Raw genomic sequence first — 22,051 nt, forward strand, 5'->3', positions numbered from 1 at the left:
GCTTTCTAACCTAGGGTAAAGGAAAAATTATGCTCATCTGGTAAAAAATAGAAACATCTATGGAACCTTTTCCTAGAAAAGGTTTCCTTTTCAAACCTAACTTTTAGGCTTAGTTTGAGTTGGCATAAAATATTAAAATTGGTTTTACAGGAGACAGTAGCTGCAAGTTTAGGTGTTCCAGCCAACAGGATCATGTGCCATGTTAAACGAGTTGGTGGAGCATTTGGGGGCAAAATTCTGAGAGCTGGCTTACTGGCATCAGTTGCTGCAGTGGCAGCAAACAAGTAAGTGCAGCACATGTGTATTGGGATATGAAAGGAAAATGGGGGGAACAAGTTTTACTTTTGGGCTAAAATGCTTTCTCCTTTCCCAAAGGTGCTAGTCAAAGAGTCATACAGTCCTGATTTCATATTTTGTAAGACTGTTCGGTGCATTTCTTTGTTTTGTTTTGTTAGACTACTTCTGTTAAGCAACTCTAATCAACCTCAGATGAGTTAGTGGGCTTGAAGAAGTTGGTATTAGGAAAAACTAGAAATATTTAAAAAGACCAGTCCTTTACTGGGGCTTTGTACATACAATAAAACGTGACAATAATCATCCAGAGGTGAATTTCATTGACACAGCAGGATGCAGAAGAAGAGTTCATGAGTGGAATTGCTTTGAAGTACTTCTAGTTTCAGTCAAAATTAGATTCCATATATGAGGTATTAAGTTTTTTCTAATACTGTTTGAATTAATCTAAGAACATTAACAAATAAAGCTCCATCCCCCACCTTCCAAATTTGGAAGGACAATATTGAAAATTAGCTGTCAGGGCATAGTAGCCTATTATATAAGCATAGCTGATTTGCTGCAGAATGCACATCAGGCTATGTCCTGTCAGCCAAAATGATCTTGTAATCTGAGTGGTTAGCTCAATAAATTTCTGTTGTTCCTATTGTCATGGTTAGAAAAACAGCTTTTGGTTATTTTTGGACATGTTATTTTCTGTGTTACCAGATAATGCTAAAAGTGTTATCTTTTACTGATTAAACTATCTTCTTTTATTGTTAGGACCTTCTTTTACACATTATGTCCATTTTTTCTGAAGTATCTAGTTTAAATTGTATATGCATTTTGAGACTGATTTTCATATTTTTATTATCATTCATCTTTTGGTTTTATTCCAAGACTCTGTTTCAGTATGACTGAATAGCTAAGAGGTGACTACCACTTAACATTGAAATAATTTCTTCAGAAGTAGTTTACACTGAGTTATCTTGTTGGCTTTCAAGAGATGAGATGAAAATTCTGACATCATTGTAAATGTGAAAATATGAACTCTGGACATAGCTTTAAGCACGTATTTCAGCTTATACAAGTTCTGTTTAATCTATGAGCATGTTTATATGCATGGTTGGATCTGGATACATGATGAATAGCCATAGCCATCTTATTAATAACATGCCTTATTTTAACTGAAATTTGACTTTTCTTTTTTTGGATTTAGAACCAACAGAGCAGTCCGTCTAATCCTGAGCCGAGGGGATGATATGTTAATCACTGGTGGCCGCCATCCTTTTATTGCGAAATATAAAGTGAGTGCCACAAGGATTCAGTGACAAAATACCCACCTATACTCTGTGAATAAGGATTTCAGTGTTAGTGATTATGGTTCTATTATTGAAAATTAGCATAAACAATTCAATTTTAAAACAAAACTGCTAGCCTGGGAATCAAGAGATAAAGTTGCTGTACAGGGTTTTTTTTTCTAGTTCCCTCATGTCTTTTTCCTTTTATAACTCTTTCTGTCTTTCTTTCTGGGAGCAGCAAGCTAACCTAGCTCAGACTCCTTCTGCAGTGGTTTATTTTAAACTGTCCATATGGTTAGATTCACATAAAGAAGAAGCTAATTTTTCACAGAAGAAGTGTCATGCAGGAAAACTCCTCCTATGGAGGAAATTAATCTCTTCCCTGCTCATGCTCTGTCATCAGTCATAACTATTCATTAGAATAATTTCTGCCTTCTTTTCCATCTCTACTTGTCATGGAAATTGCACATGCCAGCCATTATAACAGGTTTTGAGTCCAAGTTTCTGCTGAGTTGATAAACTGAAAGATAGATTCCTCTGTTAAGAGCACTGAAAGTGCTCTGTTAATAGCACTACAGCTCCAGCTCGGTGCCTCCCAAGAGGGACCCTGAAGAACAAAATTCCTGGACAATGATACCCTCAGAATCTAAGTTCCCCACCCCTCATGTGACAGTTCAGACTGACACTAATATTAATGGTCTGGAGTCTTTGCAATCTTATTGGGTTCTTTCATTTTCTCTAACTGGGCCATTTTTCTTATCTCTAAGGTTGCAGCCCCTGCTAGAGATTGCAGCTTCCTTACCTTTCAGCTTTAACTGGCTCTGAGGCCTTCTCTTATTTAATTACGTAAAAGTTCAGCATATCTAGGTGAAAATTCACAGCTTGCAGCCTAAGGCTTCAGCAAATTTAGCTGCCAATGCTAACCAAGTTATGCTGAACAAGGTCTATATAAGTACTTTACCAAATTGTGTGACAGATTACATAGATAAAGTAAGAGAGGTTTTATAAGATGCTTCCCTAAAGCTGAAAATGAGCTGTAGCTTGTGTTGAGAATTCAGGAGCTGTTAGTGGCAACAGGTGAAAAGAGGGATGTGAGATAAAGATAACATTTCTTTGTTAATAAAAACAAATTTTATACTCCATCTGCCAGACACTATTCTTACCATTAGAGTGGGATTTGACTTTATCTACAGTGAACATTCCCAGGTGACACACTTGCCAGCTCTCTCAGGCACTACACAGGGAGCCACTGGGCATCCCTGCTGCTTCCTTTCCCAATGGGCTGATGTTGCTTATTATGTGCTGTAGCTCTGCAGATCACAAATGCCAGGTGGGAAGGCCAATATTTTGGGAACATTCTTTCTTTCTCTCTTGCCCTGTTATAGTTTCAGTGAAAGCTGCCCAGAAATTAATAGTGCAGTCTGATTCTAGCTGTGTGAGTTATGTTCATTTTTAAAATATACAAGCACTTAAGAAAAGAATGCCAAAATCTAAATAGGTTACTGTTGATCCTTCTAGGTTGGCTTCATGAACGATGGTAGGATCAGAGCTGTGGATACCAAATATTACGTTAATGGAGGATGTACTCCTGATGAAACTGTTTTGGTAAGGATTCTACACTGACAAATCTTACAATATGGAGGATTCATTAGCTGGAAAATTATGAAAGCCAAATTCCCTTGCACATGTACTATTAATCATATAGATTTTTGAAGTAGGGACTGTGGGTTGTTGGAAGGATCTACACCAGGTAGTTTAACCTTTCCTTATTGTATTGGGTTTCTGCAGCCAGGTTTTGGTAGCCACAGTGATGAGGAGCATGTACATTAGTGCAGATCATGTCAGAACCATCTTTAGATGAAGTTCTACAAGGATGCAGTGAAACTGGTGGGACCTAGCAGGGATAACCCCATGAGTAACCTTTCCACCCAACCCGGCTGTAGCTGGCATAACACATGTGATAACAACCTTATTTTGTGGGAGGCAGGCCCAGAGTGAGCCAAGATGCTTGATGCTCATCATAACAACCTGGTTGTGCAGCATGGGAGTTGAATAACAGTAATCTATGCTTGACTTGGTTATTGTTCAGTAACAGTTAATAATGTTTAACACTCTATGATTGTACCAAGATTGGAATAGACATTTCTGAGAAGAAACATTTGTATAGCTAGAAGTTGTACTATAACAATATGTCATCTTCACTCTGATTTATCAGTAACTCTCTAAGGACTGATCAGCTTCATATATATACCTTCTCTGAGGTCCATAAAAGTTGTGACCATAAAAAAAAAAAAACAAACCAACCCTTTTTTATATTCTGCAAACAATATTTCAGCTTATATTTCCTCAGTGAAAAGTTATATGGCATTACTCATATGCACAGTTATTACAGCAAAATTATCTTCAATTGACCATTCTATTTACCATTGCCGAGACTCAGTGACCTCTTCATGAGGCATCAAACTATTTTTTTAACTTCTTTGTTATGTTGATAGTGACTCCTAGAGCCTAATTTGAGGTTTCTAATATGAGATTTTTCCTCTTCATGTGGTTTTGTGTTTGTAAAGTAAAATCTCTGCAAGAAAATCTTAAGAACCAGGAGACACTGAAGACTGCAGAACGTATGCCTTCTGATGGAACTAAAGCTTAAGTGTGAACTTCCATAGGATGTGATAATTCAGAATGCTTTCCTCAGTTCCTTTCATAACCACTATGTCTTTAAATCTAACCTGCCTATTTTTAGTGTTGTATGACTTTTGATATTGAAGTAGGAGCAAAATCAAACATAAAATGGCATATCTGTTATGTCCTTAACTACTGATGGCACTCAGCTACTACTAACATCAGTTGTGTTCTGTGAGTATCAAAGCAAGAACTGAAAACTAATCTGCTGCAGGAGAAATGTAAGAATAAAGTCTGTATGTGTGCATGAGTACTCGTACTACTACTGAACGCCAGAAATCCAATTTAAAGTTAATTGTCTCTAGTAAGGTCTTTATATGAGATGAGGATGACTTAAATGTGACTTTGAAAGAAGCACTGTTCTGATGCTAAACTAGACCTGTTTGTCCCTTACCTCAGGTAGCAGAAGTATCCTTATTAAAAATGGACAATGCGTACAAGATTCCCAACTGGAGATGCTGGGCTTATGCCTGCAAAACAAACCTGCCATCAAACACAGCGTTCCGAGGGTTTGGCTTTCCCCAGTCAGGACTGGTGACAGAAACCTGGATAACAGAAGTTGCAGATAAAACTGGTTTACCACCAGAAAAGGTGATTAACTGCAGGCATCTTCTCTCCTGAAATGAAACCTCTGCGGTAGGAAAGTTAAACCCTTTTAAATTAGCTCAATTGTTTGCATAAATCTTTTCTAAGTCACAGATTATTTGTGCTAAAATCCATATATTTTTAAATCGATGTCTGCTTATTGAGTGAATAGCATGCTCTTAGAAACTGAACCAAACTGGTAATTGTTCAAAAAGCATACAGCGATACTCTTGATGTCTATTAGTCCCCCCAGATGGTCAGTTTGCTTCTAACAGGATTGTGTGATAGCTGCTGATTTCATTTTTTCAGATTAGGGAAATAAATATGTATAAGAAGAATGAGCAAACACCCTTCAAACAGAAGCTTGATCCACAGAACTTAATACGGTGTTGGAACGAATGCATGGAGAAATCCGCATACTACAGTAGGAAAGCAGCTGTCAGTGAATTTAACAGACAAAATTACTGGAAGAAAAGAGGGCTTGCCATTGTACCAATGAAGTTTCCATTTGGAATGGGCGCACGTTACCTTTCTCAGGTGAATTTCCTTGAAGAATGAGTGAGCTAAACATTTTATCCATAGAAGATTACAGTTACTTTGTCTTAGGATACAGAACAAATGTGTTATCTTTCAATTTCTAGAAGATTATCATCCTCCTAATGTTTTTTCCTTGAAGGAGCTTCACTAGATTGTAGCTCTCTTTAAGCTGAGATCAAAGGTGTTTGGTTTTCAGGACTTGGGCAGCTTGGACCCTGCCTACTTAGAGGCCAGTCCCACCTAGTGTGATACAGTGTTGGAAGAGATAAGCAGAGCACTTTTATGAAATATGTTTGAAGACTGATGGCAAAATGTTCATTGAATCAGTTATCCATCCTAGAAATAGCTCTGATCTTACTCTTTCTGACTATGAGGGTACTATGGGTTGCTGTTCTTAAAGATTTAACAAAGACTAAGTTTAAGAAAGCTAAAAAGGACAGTAGTCTTGGCATTTCTTTTTAAGGTGAGGGTCCAGTTCTTCTGAAACAAAGAGCATTTTATCAAGTGCAAATTAATCATATCAAACCGGCTGTCTCTGTTCAAGATTAAAGTCACAGGGTCTTTGTGGTCTACAGTGCTACTTCCAGCTGAGTCCAGGAGGAAAATCTCATTCAGAATCTTATTGTTGTGTCTAATGCTGACAGCCTGCCCAACTATGCAGCTGAAAAACCTGTGTCAAAGGCTCTCAAACATCAGCGAGAGAGAAAAGGGAACTTGCAGCAATCTGCATGTACAGCCATTAGTGAGGGAGGTCCTTTAGCCTGTTTTGAAATGATTGAGATACTGTTGCCTGGGATGGGTTTATTTCAGGACCTAGCAACGGAAAAAGGAAACCTTCAAGGATTGGTATCTTTTTCTTTTGAAGTTCACTGTAGAGGAAGAGCAGCAACTAGCATTCCAAATTTTGCCATCTCTTCAAAAGCATTAAACATATAAACTGAAATACGTTTAAAAACTTTGTCTTTTTTTTTTTTATTCATCAGTTCATCATATAGAACACATTTCTCACTAATCTGATTTTGTTTTTCTTTTTTAGGCTGCTGCACTGGTTCATATTTACACTGATGGGTCTGTGCTTCTGACACATGGTGGAATTGAAATGGGGCAGGGTATCCACACAAAAATGATCCAGGTAACAAAGGATCCAAACAAATATTACCTTGTGCTTTGTCTGTCATACAGATAAACAGTGTAAAAGTTTTCTTTTTGCTTAGTTAGTGTACCAGTAGGACAGTTTCTTTATCAGCAGAGCCACTGATTCTTTGCATTGATAGACTTAGAAAGCAAAAGTAGCTTCATTAAGAGTCATAGAGACAACAGGAAAAGAAACCCAGACTGATTGTTTTTTATTCTTCTAATAGCACGTGAAGAGGCTTATTAGAAATAAGATTTTGGGGGCTGATCCCATAAAACCCATGCTGAAAAAGGCAGCCAGTATTCAGATTAGTATACAGTCAAGGCAAATTACACATTAACACATTACATGTGTTGATGGATAATTGAGAGTCAGACCTGTAAAGATACTTATTAAGTCAAGAAAAGCTTGGGATCTGGGCTTGCATAATTTGCCCTAAGACATACAGGGTGTAAGCAGCAAAACCAGGAACGAATGCTGAACTTCAGAGTCTCAGTGCAGAGTTTGAGTACAGCTAAAACACTGCCCTTCTTTTCTGCTTCTTTGTACTGACAAATCAGACAGAATGATTTCAGCTGGAGATTGGAAGACAACTTGTGAAACTTCGTCTTTCCTGGTATCACTGTCTTCTACCAAGTACTGGAGAATTGTTGGAGTGTTTAGATTAGTTCTATAACAGAGAACACTATGTTGTTCTTCCTGAAACAGGTTGCTAGTCGGGAACTGAACATCCCTATGTCACGTATTCACTTCTGTGAAACGAGCACAACAACTGTTCCCAATGCATGTGCCTCGGCAGGATCTGCAGGGACAGATGTCAATGGCATGGCTGTGAAGGTAAAGAGTATTATTTAGTTTAAAAAAACACCCTAATGCTTGCCAAACTTTAGTCACTAGTGATCCCATAGAAATAAGTTTGTTATTACCAAAATACCGCTGGAATGACCAACAAGAAACATGACTTGACAGTTTCTCAATAATGGTGCTTATGCATTTTCAGAATATGATCTGAGCTTTCCCAGAAAGGCTTATAGTTGACAAAGTTGTTCTTTCATCTGAAAAACTTAACTAAACTAACTTATACATGCAAATCCTGTACCCTGTTCATATTTGAAATCTACTGATTTATTCAGACTCTAGCCCTTGTAACTTCTCCCTTTATGTTTTATGTCTGTGCAGTTAAAATGACACCTTCTACCATACTTTTTCAAAGTAAGATGACAGTAAAGTACATACTAAGTAGTAACTAGAACATATCTTGAATAGTACCAAATGTATCTGTATTAATTTTGTGTTATATTCTCCTGAACTCTCACCAGGATGCTTGCCAAACTCTTCTGAAACGCCTGCAGCCGATCATCAACGAAAACCCAAATGGGACCTGGAATGATTGGGTAAGACATGTGAATCCTACTGAACGTGTCTGAATGCTTGCAGAAACTGTGATGTATGTACTGTAGTCTACAAGTCTGCTTAGCCTAATAATCCTGAAGCAAAAAGCTTTAGAAACAGGTTATTCCACAAAAAGATGGAGTGCTGTAGCAGGGTAGTCAAGAGAAGATTCTTGGCCATGACCCAGCCCAGCTTACCCTCAGACAAGTTGCTGCAGAAGACTGTTAGGGTATATGTGTACAGTGTCAGTTTTTCTATGTAGCCATTCTTTATTTTACCAAATCAATAAAGAGGAGCCTTCTCAACTACTTCCTTCTGTCTCTCTCCCATATGCACTATATTACAGAACTGCACAGAAGGGAGCAGGAATTCTTGCTGCCATTACTCTAATATGTAGTTAGTTATAATATTAGTTACATTTATAGTAGATTAATATAGAAGTAGTGATAAAATTATTTGTAGAAGTGGCCCCTATCTGATGCCACTTGAAACTGGAATAGAATTTTAGAGCTAGAAACTGAATTTTGTTTGAAACGCTTTCTTTGCAGCACTAATTCTTAAGAGTAACAAGAAATGTTGGCGTGCATGTGCTAGCTTGCTGACAGCTATGTATGCAAAGATAATCTCCTAATAAGGACAAGATTAATTTGGATGATTCAGATGCACCAAAAGTATTATCAGAAATGGCTGACCTAAGAAAGAATGTTTACATATATCCAGAGAAGTGATCTTACATCTTGCAAAGCCAACCAAAAACCCCACAAAAACTTCTTGACTTGTAAACTGAGTAAACTTAACATGAGAATCACTGAAAGGGAATAGATTTGGGACCTCATACTGTCACTTTTACCAGTGGCAGAATTTCAAAGAGCTTTTCTCTTGAAAACTGTTATTTTTGTGCAAATAACACACATTACTGTTATTTTTGTGGAGTTCTTTTATGATATGCGGTGGTTTGACCTTGGCTGGACTCCAGATGCCCAGCAAACTGCTCTATCACTCCCCTTATCAGCAAGACAGGGAAAGAAAATAAGATGGAAAAATTCCCACAACTCAGTGGGCAGTTTTCTAAAGAAAAAGCGAAAGGTTGCATGTGGGCACATGGTCATATGACCCAATGTAATCACTGACCTATCAACCAGATCTGTTCAGCTGCCAAAGAGAGACCCATTTTTATTGAATTTGAGCAGACAAATTGAGCAGGGCCCTTTCTGACTGTGGCATTACCAGTAATAAAGGTTCTGCAAGGACACCACCGTTTACAGGTCTACTCCTTAACGGTTTGCCAAAAGAATTTAGATTGCTCATTGAAAGTGGGTTTAGTTCTACAGTATTAGGCACCATGTACCTCTAAACATGTTTAACTCAGCTAGTCTTCCTTTCCTTACAATTTTTACAGTTTGGGTTTTTAGTAAACATATGCAAGTAAGTATATGTATGTAAATGAAGTAAATATATACATGCATGTTCCTTTGTGACTCCTTCCTTGGTTTACCATAAGCACTGCTCTATTTTACAGGTTAAAGAAGCTTTTGAACAGAGTGTGAATCTATCAGCTACTGGCTACTTTAGGTAATGTATTTTTGTTCCTTAAAAACGCATAGGTTAGACCAGGACTGATTTCTGAAGATAACCATAGAAGCTCCTGTCCTGTAGTTCTTTTTAATGGCTCATCTTATGTTTTATATAATTAATTGATATATCAGGGGTTGAAAGAATAAAGTTTAGGTGTTAATTTATAACGAACCCTATGTGGACTCTCTAGAAAGTATTAAGAGAATGATTTGTGCCATCTTTGCTCCATGATTTGGCCATTAGCAAAGCAGAAAGCATCATGAAAGGGACTGCTGCCTGTAACAGCAGGTGTGCAAAGGAGGATATAGTTTATTTACCAGAGGCTGTATTGCTATAAGGTATTGTACTACTGATTGTACTACTGATTATTTACAATTTCATCCACAAACCGGATCACACCAGTTACATGACAAGAAAAACAGTGGCAGCATTAAAATATTTATCCATGACATACCTGTAATTAGCAACCAGCTGCACCTGTGAAAAAAAAATGCCCATTTAATTCTAGATCTGAGCTTAAGGTTATTTCTCTTCAGAGGAAGGAGAGTTTAAAATGTCTGGTTGTGTTTAGCAGAAAAGCTTACAGTGATTTTTCTTTTTTAAACTAACTCAGGAATCAGATACCATGATTCAGCACTAATTGAAAGCTGGGGGACTTGGGGCTCACATGATAAGTGAGGTTGCTAACTGACACTAGTTTTTGGAGTTATTGTTTTGACCTCTCTGCTTTTGGAGCCTCACAAAATTCCCACCATATATACTCTTATGTATGGATTTATTCACAGCAGCATGCTATTGGAGGACACAATAATCTTAAACACAGTTCCCACTGCTCTCTCTCAGAGCAGTCTCATCATTCTTTTTCTTTGAATTCTCTCACTGTTTTTATAAAGAACCAGAAAGGAAAAATTCCTGTGCTATAACTCAGGTGGGATTCAAAGCAAAGCTTTTCTCTTAGCCTGCAGTGCCTTATATCTGCTCTCCCTTCACAAATATTTCCTACTTGTCAGAAGCAACTTTTCATGTCTTCAGGCAGCCTGGAGTAAGTTGAAAAAGCACTTTGCAAACCCAGACATATTTAAAACACCAAGAAATGCCTAAATAAAATGTCCCTTCTTGCTGTTAAGTCTCTTCAAATATGTTTTCTGCTTTTGAAGCCCTTTAGGGTTGTTGATATCATCAAAGTAACGAACAAGGGTCATGCTTTGCTATTGGCATTTAATGGTGTCCAAAAATATCTGCAGATCCCTGAGCCTCAGATCCTGTATTGACCTTGTTCTTATCCAGTCATATTCTCTACATCCAAGAATCTCCAAGGCAGCAGAGGCAGATGGGCTATGAGAAGTTGAATATGTGGATTTTGTGTATCCCTTTTTCAATGCATGGTTCTATTCTATAACTGCTTTATGTGGTATAATTTTAAATATGCTCATCAAAGACATTTCAGTCATATGTGGCAAGAAAATACACCTTAGTCCCACAGCTCACATAGTTGGGAGATACCACATTTCACTGTCCTCTTGTATGCCTTGGATTTACCCTGTCAATCCTGACTAGTCTGGTCTCCTCAGTTAGTCCCACTCCCTTCTAAATAATTACACCTTCACTTCAGTAATCCGGTTTTAACCCTCTCACTCATTCTGTAGGCTGTTTCTGTAATTAATTCTTTCATTTATCTCTTGTAAATTATGCTTTCATAGGTCCTGACAAGTTTTCCTCCCATTTTCTAAATTCCCTTATGTGTTATTACGTCAGCAACCATTACCCTAAATTTTTGCTCCGTATTTGATTACTGGGCTTTTATTAGTATATTTCTATGATTATGTTGGTTATAGACTCTCCTGAACTGAAATAGCTTGTCTGCTAACTTTTATGTAAATAGCAGATGTATCAAACCTAAGCTACTAGTTCTCTGTAGGATTTCATGGAACTTTGGAGTTCTGACCTGTTATTTAAGATTTCTCTGAAGATTTTATGCTTAAGATCTTAATACTTCAGATTCCACAAGAAGTTTTAAACTTTTAAGTGGTCATCTGCTTTGTTATAATGCAAACTGTCATCAGTTTTCTTCTTATGGACTTTGTTTCTTCCATCAGAGGTTACGGTGAACACATGGACTGGGAGAAAGGGGAAGGACAGCCATTCACATATTTTCTTTTTGGAGCTGCTTGTTCAGAGGTTGAAATCAACTGTCTGACAGGAGATCACAAGGTAATAACTGAGTGTTGTGGAAGTTTTGTAAATGAGGCTTGCTCCAGCATCAATTCAGGCTTTACATTCATAAGTGACTCGTCTTCACATGACAGTAAATATATCAACAGTGTAAATGGAGCACAGTGAAAGCTGTGCAGTGTTAACCAGCTTCTGGCACATCTGTACTAATGTCATATGTGTTTACCTTTTGGGTTTTGGCTGACACCTAACGTGTTCTTTGCCTGTTTTCTCCTTACAGCACTTTTCTAAACTTTTGATCGTTTGGATAGATAAATCTCATAGACTTACTGATCATATGCTCTCAATCTGTACTACATGAGTATTTATATGGAGATTTCCTTGTGCAATGGGAAAAATCTGGCAGGGCTGTCTCTGGCTAAACTTCTGTTAAAGCTGAGACAAGCCCATTTTGCTTGTAATGGAATACTGGAAATTAGTTTGAAATTGTGTTCATGGAGGGGCCTCTATCTTAGTATATGTTATTTCACTGAATACCAACTCTAACCCACGTTGTCTTCTAATGCCTCCACTCCATGCATCTTTCTCAATAATATAAATTTGAATTTTATTAACAGAATCTCAGAACAGACATTGTTATGGACATTGGATGCAGCATAAATCCAGCTGTGGATATAGGACAGGTATGTGCCAAGAATTTTCTGCTGTCTTATTTCTATTACGTTGATATCCTTATCTGAAGTAAGGATTACTTCATTAGTTCAGAAAACATTCATTTCTTACTCGATTATAAATTATAGATTATTCTAGAAGGTCTTTTGCTTATAGAGTTGCCCCATTTGAGTTAGTGTCAGAGCTTTGTAGATGTCAATGAAGCTTGAATTTTAGCCATGAAGTCAAGGTGTAATATGTAAATATGCCTGTTAGCTACTGGACTTAAATCTCTAAGTTGTTTGACCTGCCTTCCCCACCTGATAGCAGGGATTCATTATTCATTGCAGGCTGGTCCACAGATCTCATTGCTTCATCCTGAAAGCATTTGTCCTCTCAGGTATGAGAGAGGAGTGTGAACGTTTTCTTGTCACAGCTACCCCAAAATGTTGAAGAATTGCATTAGTCAAAGAGAAAAGAAAAAGGCTTTCTAACAGATGGTGAAACAAATCAGTTCTTGGTGAAGTTTTACCCATTGAACTAAACACAAGTACTAAATGCTATTTCTTTTTTTATTTAAAGATTGAAGGTGCTTTTGTTCAAGGCATTGGACTGTACACAATGGAGGAATTAAAGTACTCTCCAGAAGGAGTCCTCTATACTCGGGGCCCAGATCAGTATAAGATCCCTGCTGTTTGTGATATTCCAGAACAGTTTAGTGTTTCCCTGCTGTCATCTTCCCAAAATCCTTATGCCATCTATGCGTCCAAGGTAAGCAAAACATCACAGGGCCTAATTTTAGATCCCAGAACAAACAGAGAAATTACTCTGATATAAAACATGTATAAGTTTTCAGTTCTTCTTCTTTAGCATTTCAAACAAGTGTCCAGTAAATTGTATTATTTATGACATCAGGAAAACTAATAAGAAAAGACATAATTGGAGATATTGTTGCATTGCTTTCACGGTTGGGAAATAGTGATTTTAGGGTTTTGTTAACAGACCATACAGAAGCTACAAGCTGAATTTAAAACCATACTTCTAAAATGTGGTGATAAACTGAAGGGTTAGAATAAAACTACTGAAGCAATTGATTGAGAAATCATAATGTCAATGAGAGTGTGGAGTTTACCTGTGTGTGCTACAAGACACAAAATAGGACTGCATGTGTGTATTTATATGAGAGATTGGCTCAAGTCTTCACTTGGTATAATCGTTGTTTCAATTTACACCAACAAATATTCTGGTCAGTTTCATGTAAATAGTAATGATAAATCAAGATGAAGGTAATTCTGAAATGAGTATTAGGTATGCATTTAGAACACAGTAAAATGAAATAGCACAATAGAAGGAAAAAACATATTTTACAGCAAAATTTATTAAAGAACGAAAATATTATTAAAGAATATTATTAAAGATCCTTCGACATTATTTAAAACTGTCTCAGTTCGAAAAAAATCATCTAGGTGAAGGAGTAACATAGTTGATTGGGAGCAGATCTAGAGAGCTGATACTACTATCCTTCTTCAAACAGAATTTTTTGTCCTTTTCTGTGAACTTATCTCCGATAGTTATCCTTAAAATTCACTGTAGGAAGGGGTGATTCTGTCTTCATGCAGCATGTTTGGGGAAAATACTCGGTTCTCTGATTTTAGCAAAAAGATATGTAGGATTCAATTACAATATCCCAATGCAGTTTGGATTAAAATGTTCAATGCCACAACATTGAGAGGACTGTGTAGTAAGGGTGGATTTGACCTGTCTTTGAGGTAAGAAACAAATGTGAATCTTCTGATAGACCTTGTGAGGGATGTCAAGCCCACTGAGGTCAGTGATATTTGTCCACAGGGAATTACCAAGAGTTCAAGCCTTGTTCCTTAGTTTTAACTGTACCTGGGTTTGGATGGTTTTGATTTCATCTGGTAGTTATTCTAAATTTAAGTTTAACAATGAACCTAAAGGATTCTAAAACAATGGCTGACACTTCAAATCCATCTTTTTAGCACACCGAAAGCAGCTACCTTCAGAAGACTTTGTGTGATCTAACCTTGCTTCCTCCAAAACTAAAATAAACTTCCTTACTGAAGGATGAAACACTTCTTGAGTGACTGGTTTTAAACTTTTTTGTTCATTTTCATCTGACATGTACTCCTCCCATTTTCTCAAAACCTACAACTATATGATTTTTTTTTTCCTTTTCAGGGAATAGGTGAGGCAGGATTTTTCTTGGGATGCTCTGTGTTCTTCGCTTTGAGAGATGCAGTAACCAGTGTGAGGAATGAAAGAGGACTGAAGAAGCCCTTTGCACTGAACAGCCCTCTGACTGCTGAGCAAATACGGGCAGTCTGCACTGATGACTTCACTGAGCTGGTAATTGAGGGCTGTGGGCAGGGTCTATTTAACTGTTGCTGGGTACAAGTGTATACAAGTGCACCCCTGAGTGCTGCAGCGCCTCATGATGTCTCCAATTGGTCATGCTTTGTATACAGCTCCTTGTAACTAAAATGCCTGGTAACTGGTCTCACACATGTTGTTTCAACAAATGCCATTCAAACATTGTACTGAAATTTCCCTGGTTGGGAATACTTTTTTTCCTTTGAAATTTATATAATTTTTACAATTCCCTCTTTTCCTGAAGCCTCCTCCTTTCTTCTGTATGTCAAATCCCACAGGGGATTAAATAGTTCATCTTATTGACATGAAGCGGTTCAGCCTTAAAGCATCTTCAGTCTCTTTCCAGGGCTTTGCCCCATTGACTACCACTCTAGCACTGTCATCTCATTCTGGTACTCCTTGCTATGCCCAGTACTCTGGGAGAGAAATAATCAACTCAGAGCTAACAAAAAGATACAGAAGAAGAAAAACGAGGCAATACAGTTCTCATAATACTGGTCCTTTAAGGTTTCTGCAACTGCTCACTATAGTCATGTTCCCACTGCTATTACAATTCTTTTTCTGTGCATTTTTTTATTTCGTGAGGCAAGGTCCTTGTCAGCATATAAATTCATGCTGCACCCTGAACCTCTGAGGCTCTGCTATGGAAACTCTTGAGCTCTCATTCAGATTACTCCCATGGTGTTTCTGTGATTGTGGTGAGGCACTACTGACCCCTGAGTCAGTAGGTTTGTGGGCTTACTCTCTTTGCAGGAACTTGCAGGAGATGAGATCCACCAGTGCAGGGACCTTCTCCATCTGTGTTTAGGCCTGCCCCCTGTTATTACTGACCTTCCTTCCAGCCACCCTCTGTAGGTGTCTCCTATATAATACCCTGCTGAGTGACTTGGAAGCACCTGATAAGGGCAATATTGGGAGTTTGCCAGTCAAGTAAAGTCACTCTTGTCCTTTCTTGCTTGTCTCTTAGATGGCAAACAATGAAGCTGCATCCTCCGCTCTTCAGGCCACATCTGTGTGAATGACAAAGACTGGAATGGAAAACTGATTTGCTGCTCCAAGACACACTAACCAACACACAGATACATATGTTTTCTCATTTGCATATTTTCAGAATAGAATCAGCTACCAAAATTTTGCACTTTACTTCTTCTATCCTTATTTTCTTCATTCTTCCTCCAGTACATTCATTACTGTATTTCACTTAAATAACTGCATTTAGTTGCTAGAAATACATCATCTGCATTTGAAGGTTATATATTCAACAAGGAAGGTCTGCTGAACAGCACAGCTCAAATGCTGTAGGAAAGCAAAATTAGGATGAAGTATAAAGGTATGCGAGATAACTTATTGTGACTTATTACACCCAGCAACTTCATCTGATAAATGATTTTATAATGGCTTCAGCTAATTTTCTAATGTAGATCTGAGTCTTGCAGTGGAGCGTGAGCGCAGAGATCTTTGTCGATGACTCAGAACTTATTGGATTCAGTCCCTTTTTGACCAGAGGTGATACTCTGACTTGTAGTAAAGCTACTTTAGATTCTTTTGGCACAGACATTTTTATGTCAAAAGCAAGCAAGAAACAAGAGTTATGATTCTCTTCTGCTGTGCCAGGCAAGTTGACCTACATATATAGGACATGAATTTTATTCCAAAAGTTGGCAGCCACTTAGCTGGAATTTCCACCAGAAGCTTTCTTTTTCTCATGGGGCAAGCCAAGAGCCTCTGAACTTAATGGAAACACTGGCATGGAGTTCAGTGTGCTTTGAATGGGAGACTGGATGAACCTGTCTCTGGAAAGGATTCTTAACTAGTGCTTAATCCTGTACTTAGGAGTGTATTAAGCCATGAAAGCACAGTTAAGAGCTTTCTCCCACTCTTGGCTGCTCCTGAAATGAAGAAAATAGAAAAAACCATGATGAGATCCAAAGACATTCTGCAAAGATCAGTCATTTAATGCTGCTATCATGCAATGGGATTAGGCCACACCCGAGCAGTAGCACCTGGAGAAAATATCAAAATATAAAGCAACACTGTGTTAAATGGTAACAAAAATTCTGGTGTTAATACATTTGCAGTATGTATATGCTTGTAACCTATGGTGAGATCAAGAAATAACTTTCAAGTTAAGAAAGCTTCAGTCACGGTATTCAGTTTTCAGCATCAGAATCCAAAATACTGAACTCATTGACAACTTCAGCCTTTCCTGCTCTTCAAGCGCAAAGACTTCAGTTGTGAATGTGCACACACACAGATACACAAATCTCCATAGCATTTGCACTTGAGGCTTTGATCTGGGGTGCATCCTAGCATAGAGAAAACACTTCACTTTTTTTAGTGAGTCTACAGAAGTTTCCTAAAGTAGCACCTGAAAAATTGCAGCAGGTTCTTTAATAATAAAGCAGAAGTGGGAAAATCAGTAGTTTAGATGTTCACTGTGTGGTTTCAGTGAACCTCTGCATCAGTTATTTCTTGCTAAGCATGGGGATTGCTCTTCCACTCACAGGTCACATTGCTCCAGCACTATGACCACTGCCATTTCTACTGGAAGTAAATGGCTTTAATTCATTTGACATGTCAGCCTGCAGGCTCTTATTATTTCACTGCCTCTCAGTTCTCCATAATTTTCTCTTCTTGCCTTATGTCCCTTTTACAAGTTGATATTGTATCTGTGACAGAAATCAAGGCAGTAGCTTAAAACAGCTTTTGCATTGACTACTAAGATATGAAATCTTTATTGCTTCAGCTTATCTCTCTGTAACCACTATGAGTAGGTGAAATGCAGCTGCTTAAACATAGCTGTCCAGACCATCTTAGATATCATCAGACAGCAGAGGCAGAGGAGAGCACAGGACTGGAAGATATGATATGGCAACTGGAGGTCAAGCAGGTAATAGCAAATCATCTGAAGTGCCACTGAAAGTGTCATTTAGGCAGCTGAAACCTTATTGTTTTTTACTTCTTTTTCCTCACTTTCTTTGTATTACTTTGGCTTTTATTTATTGTTAGAAGATCAATAAATCAAATTAAATGTGAATGCTGCTGCCACAATTCATTTTTCTGATTTAAAACAGCTTCTTAGTTTCACTGCACGGGTTTGTCAGTGACAGCTCACAACCCCACATGTCGATAACAACCAAAAAATACGGATAAATTCTGGAATATGCTGAAGCAGGGAGCCCATAGGTCAACTGAACTGGGGGGAAGCTGCATTTTCTGTTATCTTATGTACCTATGTACCAGCACAGGTGCTGGTTAGTTCCAGACAAGTCAGATCTTCCAAAATCATTGCCCAACCCTCACAGGCAACACTTGCAGTGCTGAGAGGTTTGCCCTCCAAGGACTCATCGTGTTCTAGACCAGCACTTTGTTGTTTGCAGTGCAGATCTTGTCTGCTTGTCAGCATTTCTCAGTCATTATTAACAAAGATTCCTCCCTGCCTCTTTACAAGTGGCACTGTTGTCCAGTTGTCTCAGTAAATTCAATGCACTTATCAATTATGGATTGTTGTTTATTTTGGGTCCAAACATATAAAGCTGTTTGCTGGCTTTTAGGTGTTTGAAAAACTGCATGGAAGCTAGAAATATCAGTAATTAACCATCCTGGCACATGATACTATAGCTGCATGGGATATTATGAAAGGAATTTTCTTGGACTATACTGGGAGATAAATAAGCAGAAATGTTGGGGCTCCAAAGGCACTGACATACTGGATGGGTATTGACACATTATTGTGCACTGTTACTGCACAGTTACACCCAAACTGGAGATGGTTGAAAAGAACCCTTTCTACTAATTTTCTTCATGAGAGAAGTGTTTCTATAACCATTCACCCTCAGCAGTCCCATTCTGTGTGGTGTAAGCTTAACACCTAATATAAATACGAGGTTCTGGTTTGGAGAGCTCGTAGTCTCTAAATAGATACTGTTCTGCCAAAATCTTGGTCTAGTTCTTTCTGTTCTCAGGCCTTTGAACTGTGTTGTCATACACATGGAATACTACACTGATACTGCAGCTGGCAGGACCCATCTGCCTGCGGGGACTTTGAAAGACATACATAATTCCCCTTTAAAAAGAAAAAGAAGAACAACTGTAATAAGGCATTTAAAGATTAATGACCTTGTTTCCTGGACGTGCATACAGAGAAATGGATGAGAATCTAGAACTCCAAATCAGTATTTGGAATTTCTCTCTGTAAAGACAGGGCATGTCTTGAGCATGGCCATCTTATAATGGTACCCCCAGCAGTCAGGGCATAGAGCTGGCATGGCACAGAGACAACCAGAAGGAAATTTTAAATGTGTGTATAGTAGTAATGTTGATTTTGTTAAAACTTGGTCACTTTGAAGACAAAAAATTATAGATGGTTCAGGTCAGCGTAAATGAGAACCACAGCTCCACAGCTTTGCATTTGACACCCCCCAGAAATGGGTAATGTTGCTTGCCCTGGGTTCTTGCATCACACATGCCCATGTATTCTAAATTCACTGGATAGTATGAAATAAACAGGCCTGGCAGCTTGAGCTCAGACCAGAAGTACCCCCTTCACAGTTATCTCTTAGGTTACAGGGTTTGACTTAGAGGGGCTCAGATTTGTCTCAGATTATTTCAAGTCACCAGGAAAGAGCTGAGGTGACAAGTAGGAGGTGGAGCGTTGGCATCTGACAGTGCTTTAATTGTTGAAAAACAATACACAGTGCACTGGCTCTTCCCTATCTGCTTATTTTGAGACTGAGCATCAAATTAAACTCTGCAGGACAAGGCAAACTCAGTCGACGTTTAGGACCATATAGCACTTCATTCATTTCTCTTGATGTGTAAAGCTTTATTTTTCAGATTTTAATGCAACAGCATGGCTCACCCTCAACAATCAGATGAGCTTGTCTTTTTTGTGAACAGCAGGAAGGTAAGTTTTTAAATGTTTTTTCTTTTTTGAACAGCACGGCTTTAATATTTACTGTTCACTTTCAGGAAACTGTTATTATGGAACAACAGTTTATTCATGGATAATTGTCTCTTGTCTTTGATTTTCCTAATAATATCCTGCTTTCTCCCGTGGTTTTTACTGAATGTGAGTGACTTTGTATCGCTTCTCATAATACAGATTTTTAGAATTAAAAATAGTTATCTGTTTACTAAAATCTTTTATTAATGCACTCCCAAAGTTGATGTAGTTGAAGTAAGTGCCTCTCTAGTAAAAGAATATGCAGATTACTAATATAGTTTCAGTAATTCACTCAAAGAAAAGAGGTAGCTAATTTTTTTTCTATTCTTGATGCCAGAAGCTCACATTTCATTTTCTAAGACATTTTGTCACATTTTCTTACTTAGCAGGTCAAGTGAATCAGAAGTTCTATTAGCAAAAACATCACCCAAAATATAATATAAGCTAAAAGGAAGGAAATTTATTTGGTTGTTAAAAAAAACCAAACCAGCTAACCAACCTTGCCATATATTTTTCTAGAGATATTTTTCAGTTGTTTGGTCAACACTCTTATACTCCAGAGAGATAGTACTGGCTTTTTTTTTGACCAGGTGAATTAAGGAAAAGCGCTTCAACTTCTTTCTGTCTGTTATGTTTTATCTGTTGTTACATGCCAACTGTGCTTAAAGACATACTCTAAAACCTTATTTACTCTGCATTTCTGTATAATTTCCTGAACTAGTCCATGTTGTTTTACACCTGGTAAATTGGAGGTTGCTGCTGATAAAGCAGAATTGTTGAGAGAAGCCTGAGGTTCAATCTCTGGTCATTCTGCAACAATGGGTCCTAACACTTTTTTTCAAAGTTGTTTGTGTTTTCTTGTCTCCACCAAGTTCAAACATGCTGATAGTACAACAACATTCTTGAGACAAGGCTGGAGCAAGGTCTGCATAAACCCACTCATACACATTAAACTTCATTAGATTGAAAATATACATAGATATGTATCCTTCTTGCTGTTCTTACACTGAGATTTTCCTCTACTGTTATGCTAATGGGTCTCAGCAAATGAAGGGGTTAATATCAACTTCAAGGAGGTAAAATTTCACAGAATGTTTGCATGCACAAGTCCATGGATTTAAAATGAAGGGGTTTCTCATTCATGCTGTAAGGAATCAACAAAGGATCTAGGCCAAAGATACTTTTCCTTCTATTTTTGTTTCTTCAAGTGCTTACTTAACCTCTCTTCCCTTTCAGTTCTCTGAGCAAGCAGTTATTTAACATATCTGATCAACATTGTCTGACCCATTCATTTATTCATGTGCAGATTATGATCAAGTAACAGCATCCTGTTGCTAAACAAACGCTCCACACTAATCCACAATCACAGCATTTCAACATCATAATTAATCCCTGTGAGATGATTATATTAGATTCCTCTCTGACCTATAATCTCTTTTTTTTTTTTAATTTCATAACATAGGTAATAGAGAGGCAGGCAGATCCCGAAGAATTGCTGCTGTATTATCTAAGAAAGAAGCATATCCTTTTTTTGAACTTTGCCTTTGAGTTCTATAAGTCTGTAAATTAATGCAATTGGGGGTTAAGATTGTTTCACTTTTCTTTAGGAACCAGTGGAAACAGAACAATAAGTAGAAATAACAAAATTTGCCTTGCATTTGTCCTCAGCGGAGCAATCCAGTGCTGCATGTGCACTGTGTGTGTTAGTTACACAGATATAACATTGTAAATTTTGAACTACTTCTGTATTAAATTATTTATTGAGGCCCCAGTCTTTCAGAGAGTTTTATATAAGTTCATTTTATTATCTTATTACTTTTATTTTGTCATTTGAGGCTCTTCAGGTTGCTACCTGCTGTCAGGACTCTGTTGACTTCAGTGGCAGTTATCCCAGCTGAGAAGTTGCCATGCAGCTTCTAAAGTTAAGCAAGTGAAGGGAAATGATGAAAGGAAATGGCAGATTCCACAGGACTGCAGAAGGAGATGTGGTTTGAGTGTGCTGGGGCACATAATGGAGGGAGTCCTTCCAGGCAGGGTTTAGGTGTGTGCACTTGGCTTCTGTGCTCCATTTAAAACCACTGTTCCCCTTGGATGTTCTGGAAGCAGCACTGGAAACATCCTGAGATCTGCTGATACTGTTTTGCAGACACAATTCTGTGCGCTGATTAGGAAAGTACTGTGAGTAAGGCTGATAAGAAAACCTATTGCTATATTTGCTCAATCCATCCCTCTTACAGGGGAGTACCCTCCAGTTCTACACATGCAGATAACACAAGGAAAACTCAGAAGAACATAAAGAAAAAATAGCTTTTGAATGTGGTAATTTTTTTCTTTAACAGTCTTTTTTGCAGTCTGTCTTTCAGGTACAAAATATGGCTGTGGAGTAGGAGGCTGTGGTGCCTGCACTGTGAT

At 38.0% G+C, this 22,051-nt stretch overlaps 2 protein-coding genes across 2 annotated transcripts in view; both read left to right on the forward strand.

Moving 5' to 3' along the window:
- The window catches only part of AOX1 (aldehyde oxidase 1), a 41,030-nt gene extending 24,393 nt beyond the window's left edge, over positions 1–16,637 (forward strand). Inside the window, exons 22-35 of the mRNA XM_027880097.1 lie at positions 151–284; positions 1,490–1,577; positions 3,090–3,176; positions 4,653–4,844; positions 5,148–5,375; positions 6,412–6,507; positions 7,219–7,347; positions 7,830–7,904; positions 9,422–9,474; positions 11,574–11,688; positions 12,267–12,332; positions 12,883–13,071; positions 14,503–14,670; positions 15,662–16,637. Coding sequence (XP_027735898.1) covers positions 151–284; positions 1,490–1,577; positions 3,090–3,176; positions 4,653–4,844; positions 5,148–5,375; positions 6,412–6,507; positions 7,219–7,347; positions 7,830–7,904; positions 9,422–9,474; positions 11,574–11,688; positions 12,267–12,332; positions 12,883–13,071; positions 14,503–14,670; positions 15,662–15,712 — 1,671 coding nt within the window. The 3' untranslated portion in view covers positions 15,713–16,637. The remainder of the gene's footprint in view (positions 1–150; positions 285–1,489; positions 1,578–3,089; positions 3,177–4,652; positions 4,845–5,147; positions 5,376–6,411; positions 6,508–7,218; positions 7,348–7,829; positions 7,905–9,421; positions 9,475–11,573; positions 11,689–12,266; positions 12,333–12,882; positions 13,072–14,502; positions 14,671–15,661) is intronic.
- A 2,164-nt stretch (positions 16,638–18,801) lies between these two features.
- Positions 18,802–22,051, forward strand: part of LOC114055687 (aldehyde oxidase 2-like) — a 40,387-nt gene continuing 37,137 nt past the window's right edge. Inside the window, 3 exon segments of the mRNA XM_027880083.1 lie at positions 18,802–19,600; positions 21,102–21,159; positions 21,991–22,051. Of these exon segments, the coding sequence (XP_027735884.1) occupies positions 19,547–19,600; positions 21,102–21,159; positions 21,991–22,051 (173 nt within the window). The 5' untranslated portion in view covers positions 18,802–19,546.

This window comes from Empidonax traillii, unplaced genomic scaffold, assembly GCF_003031625.1.
Source record: "Empidonax traillii isolate 1590-97213 ecotype Southwest subspecies unplaced genomic scaffold, ASM303162v1 scaffold65:size4453928, whole genome shotgun sequence".
Classification (NCBI taxonomy): domain Eukaryota; kingdom Metazoa; phylum Chordata; class Aves; order Passeriformes; family Tyrannidae; genus Empidonax; species Empidonax traillii.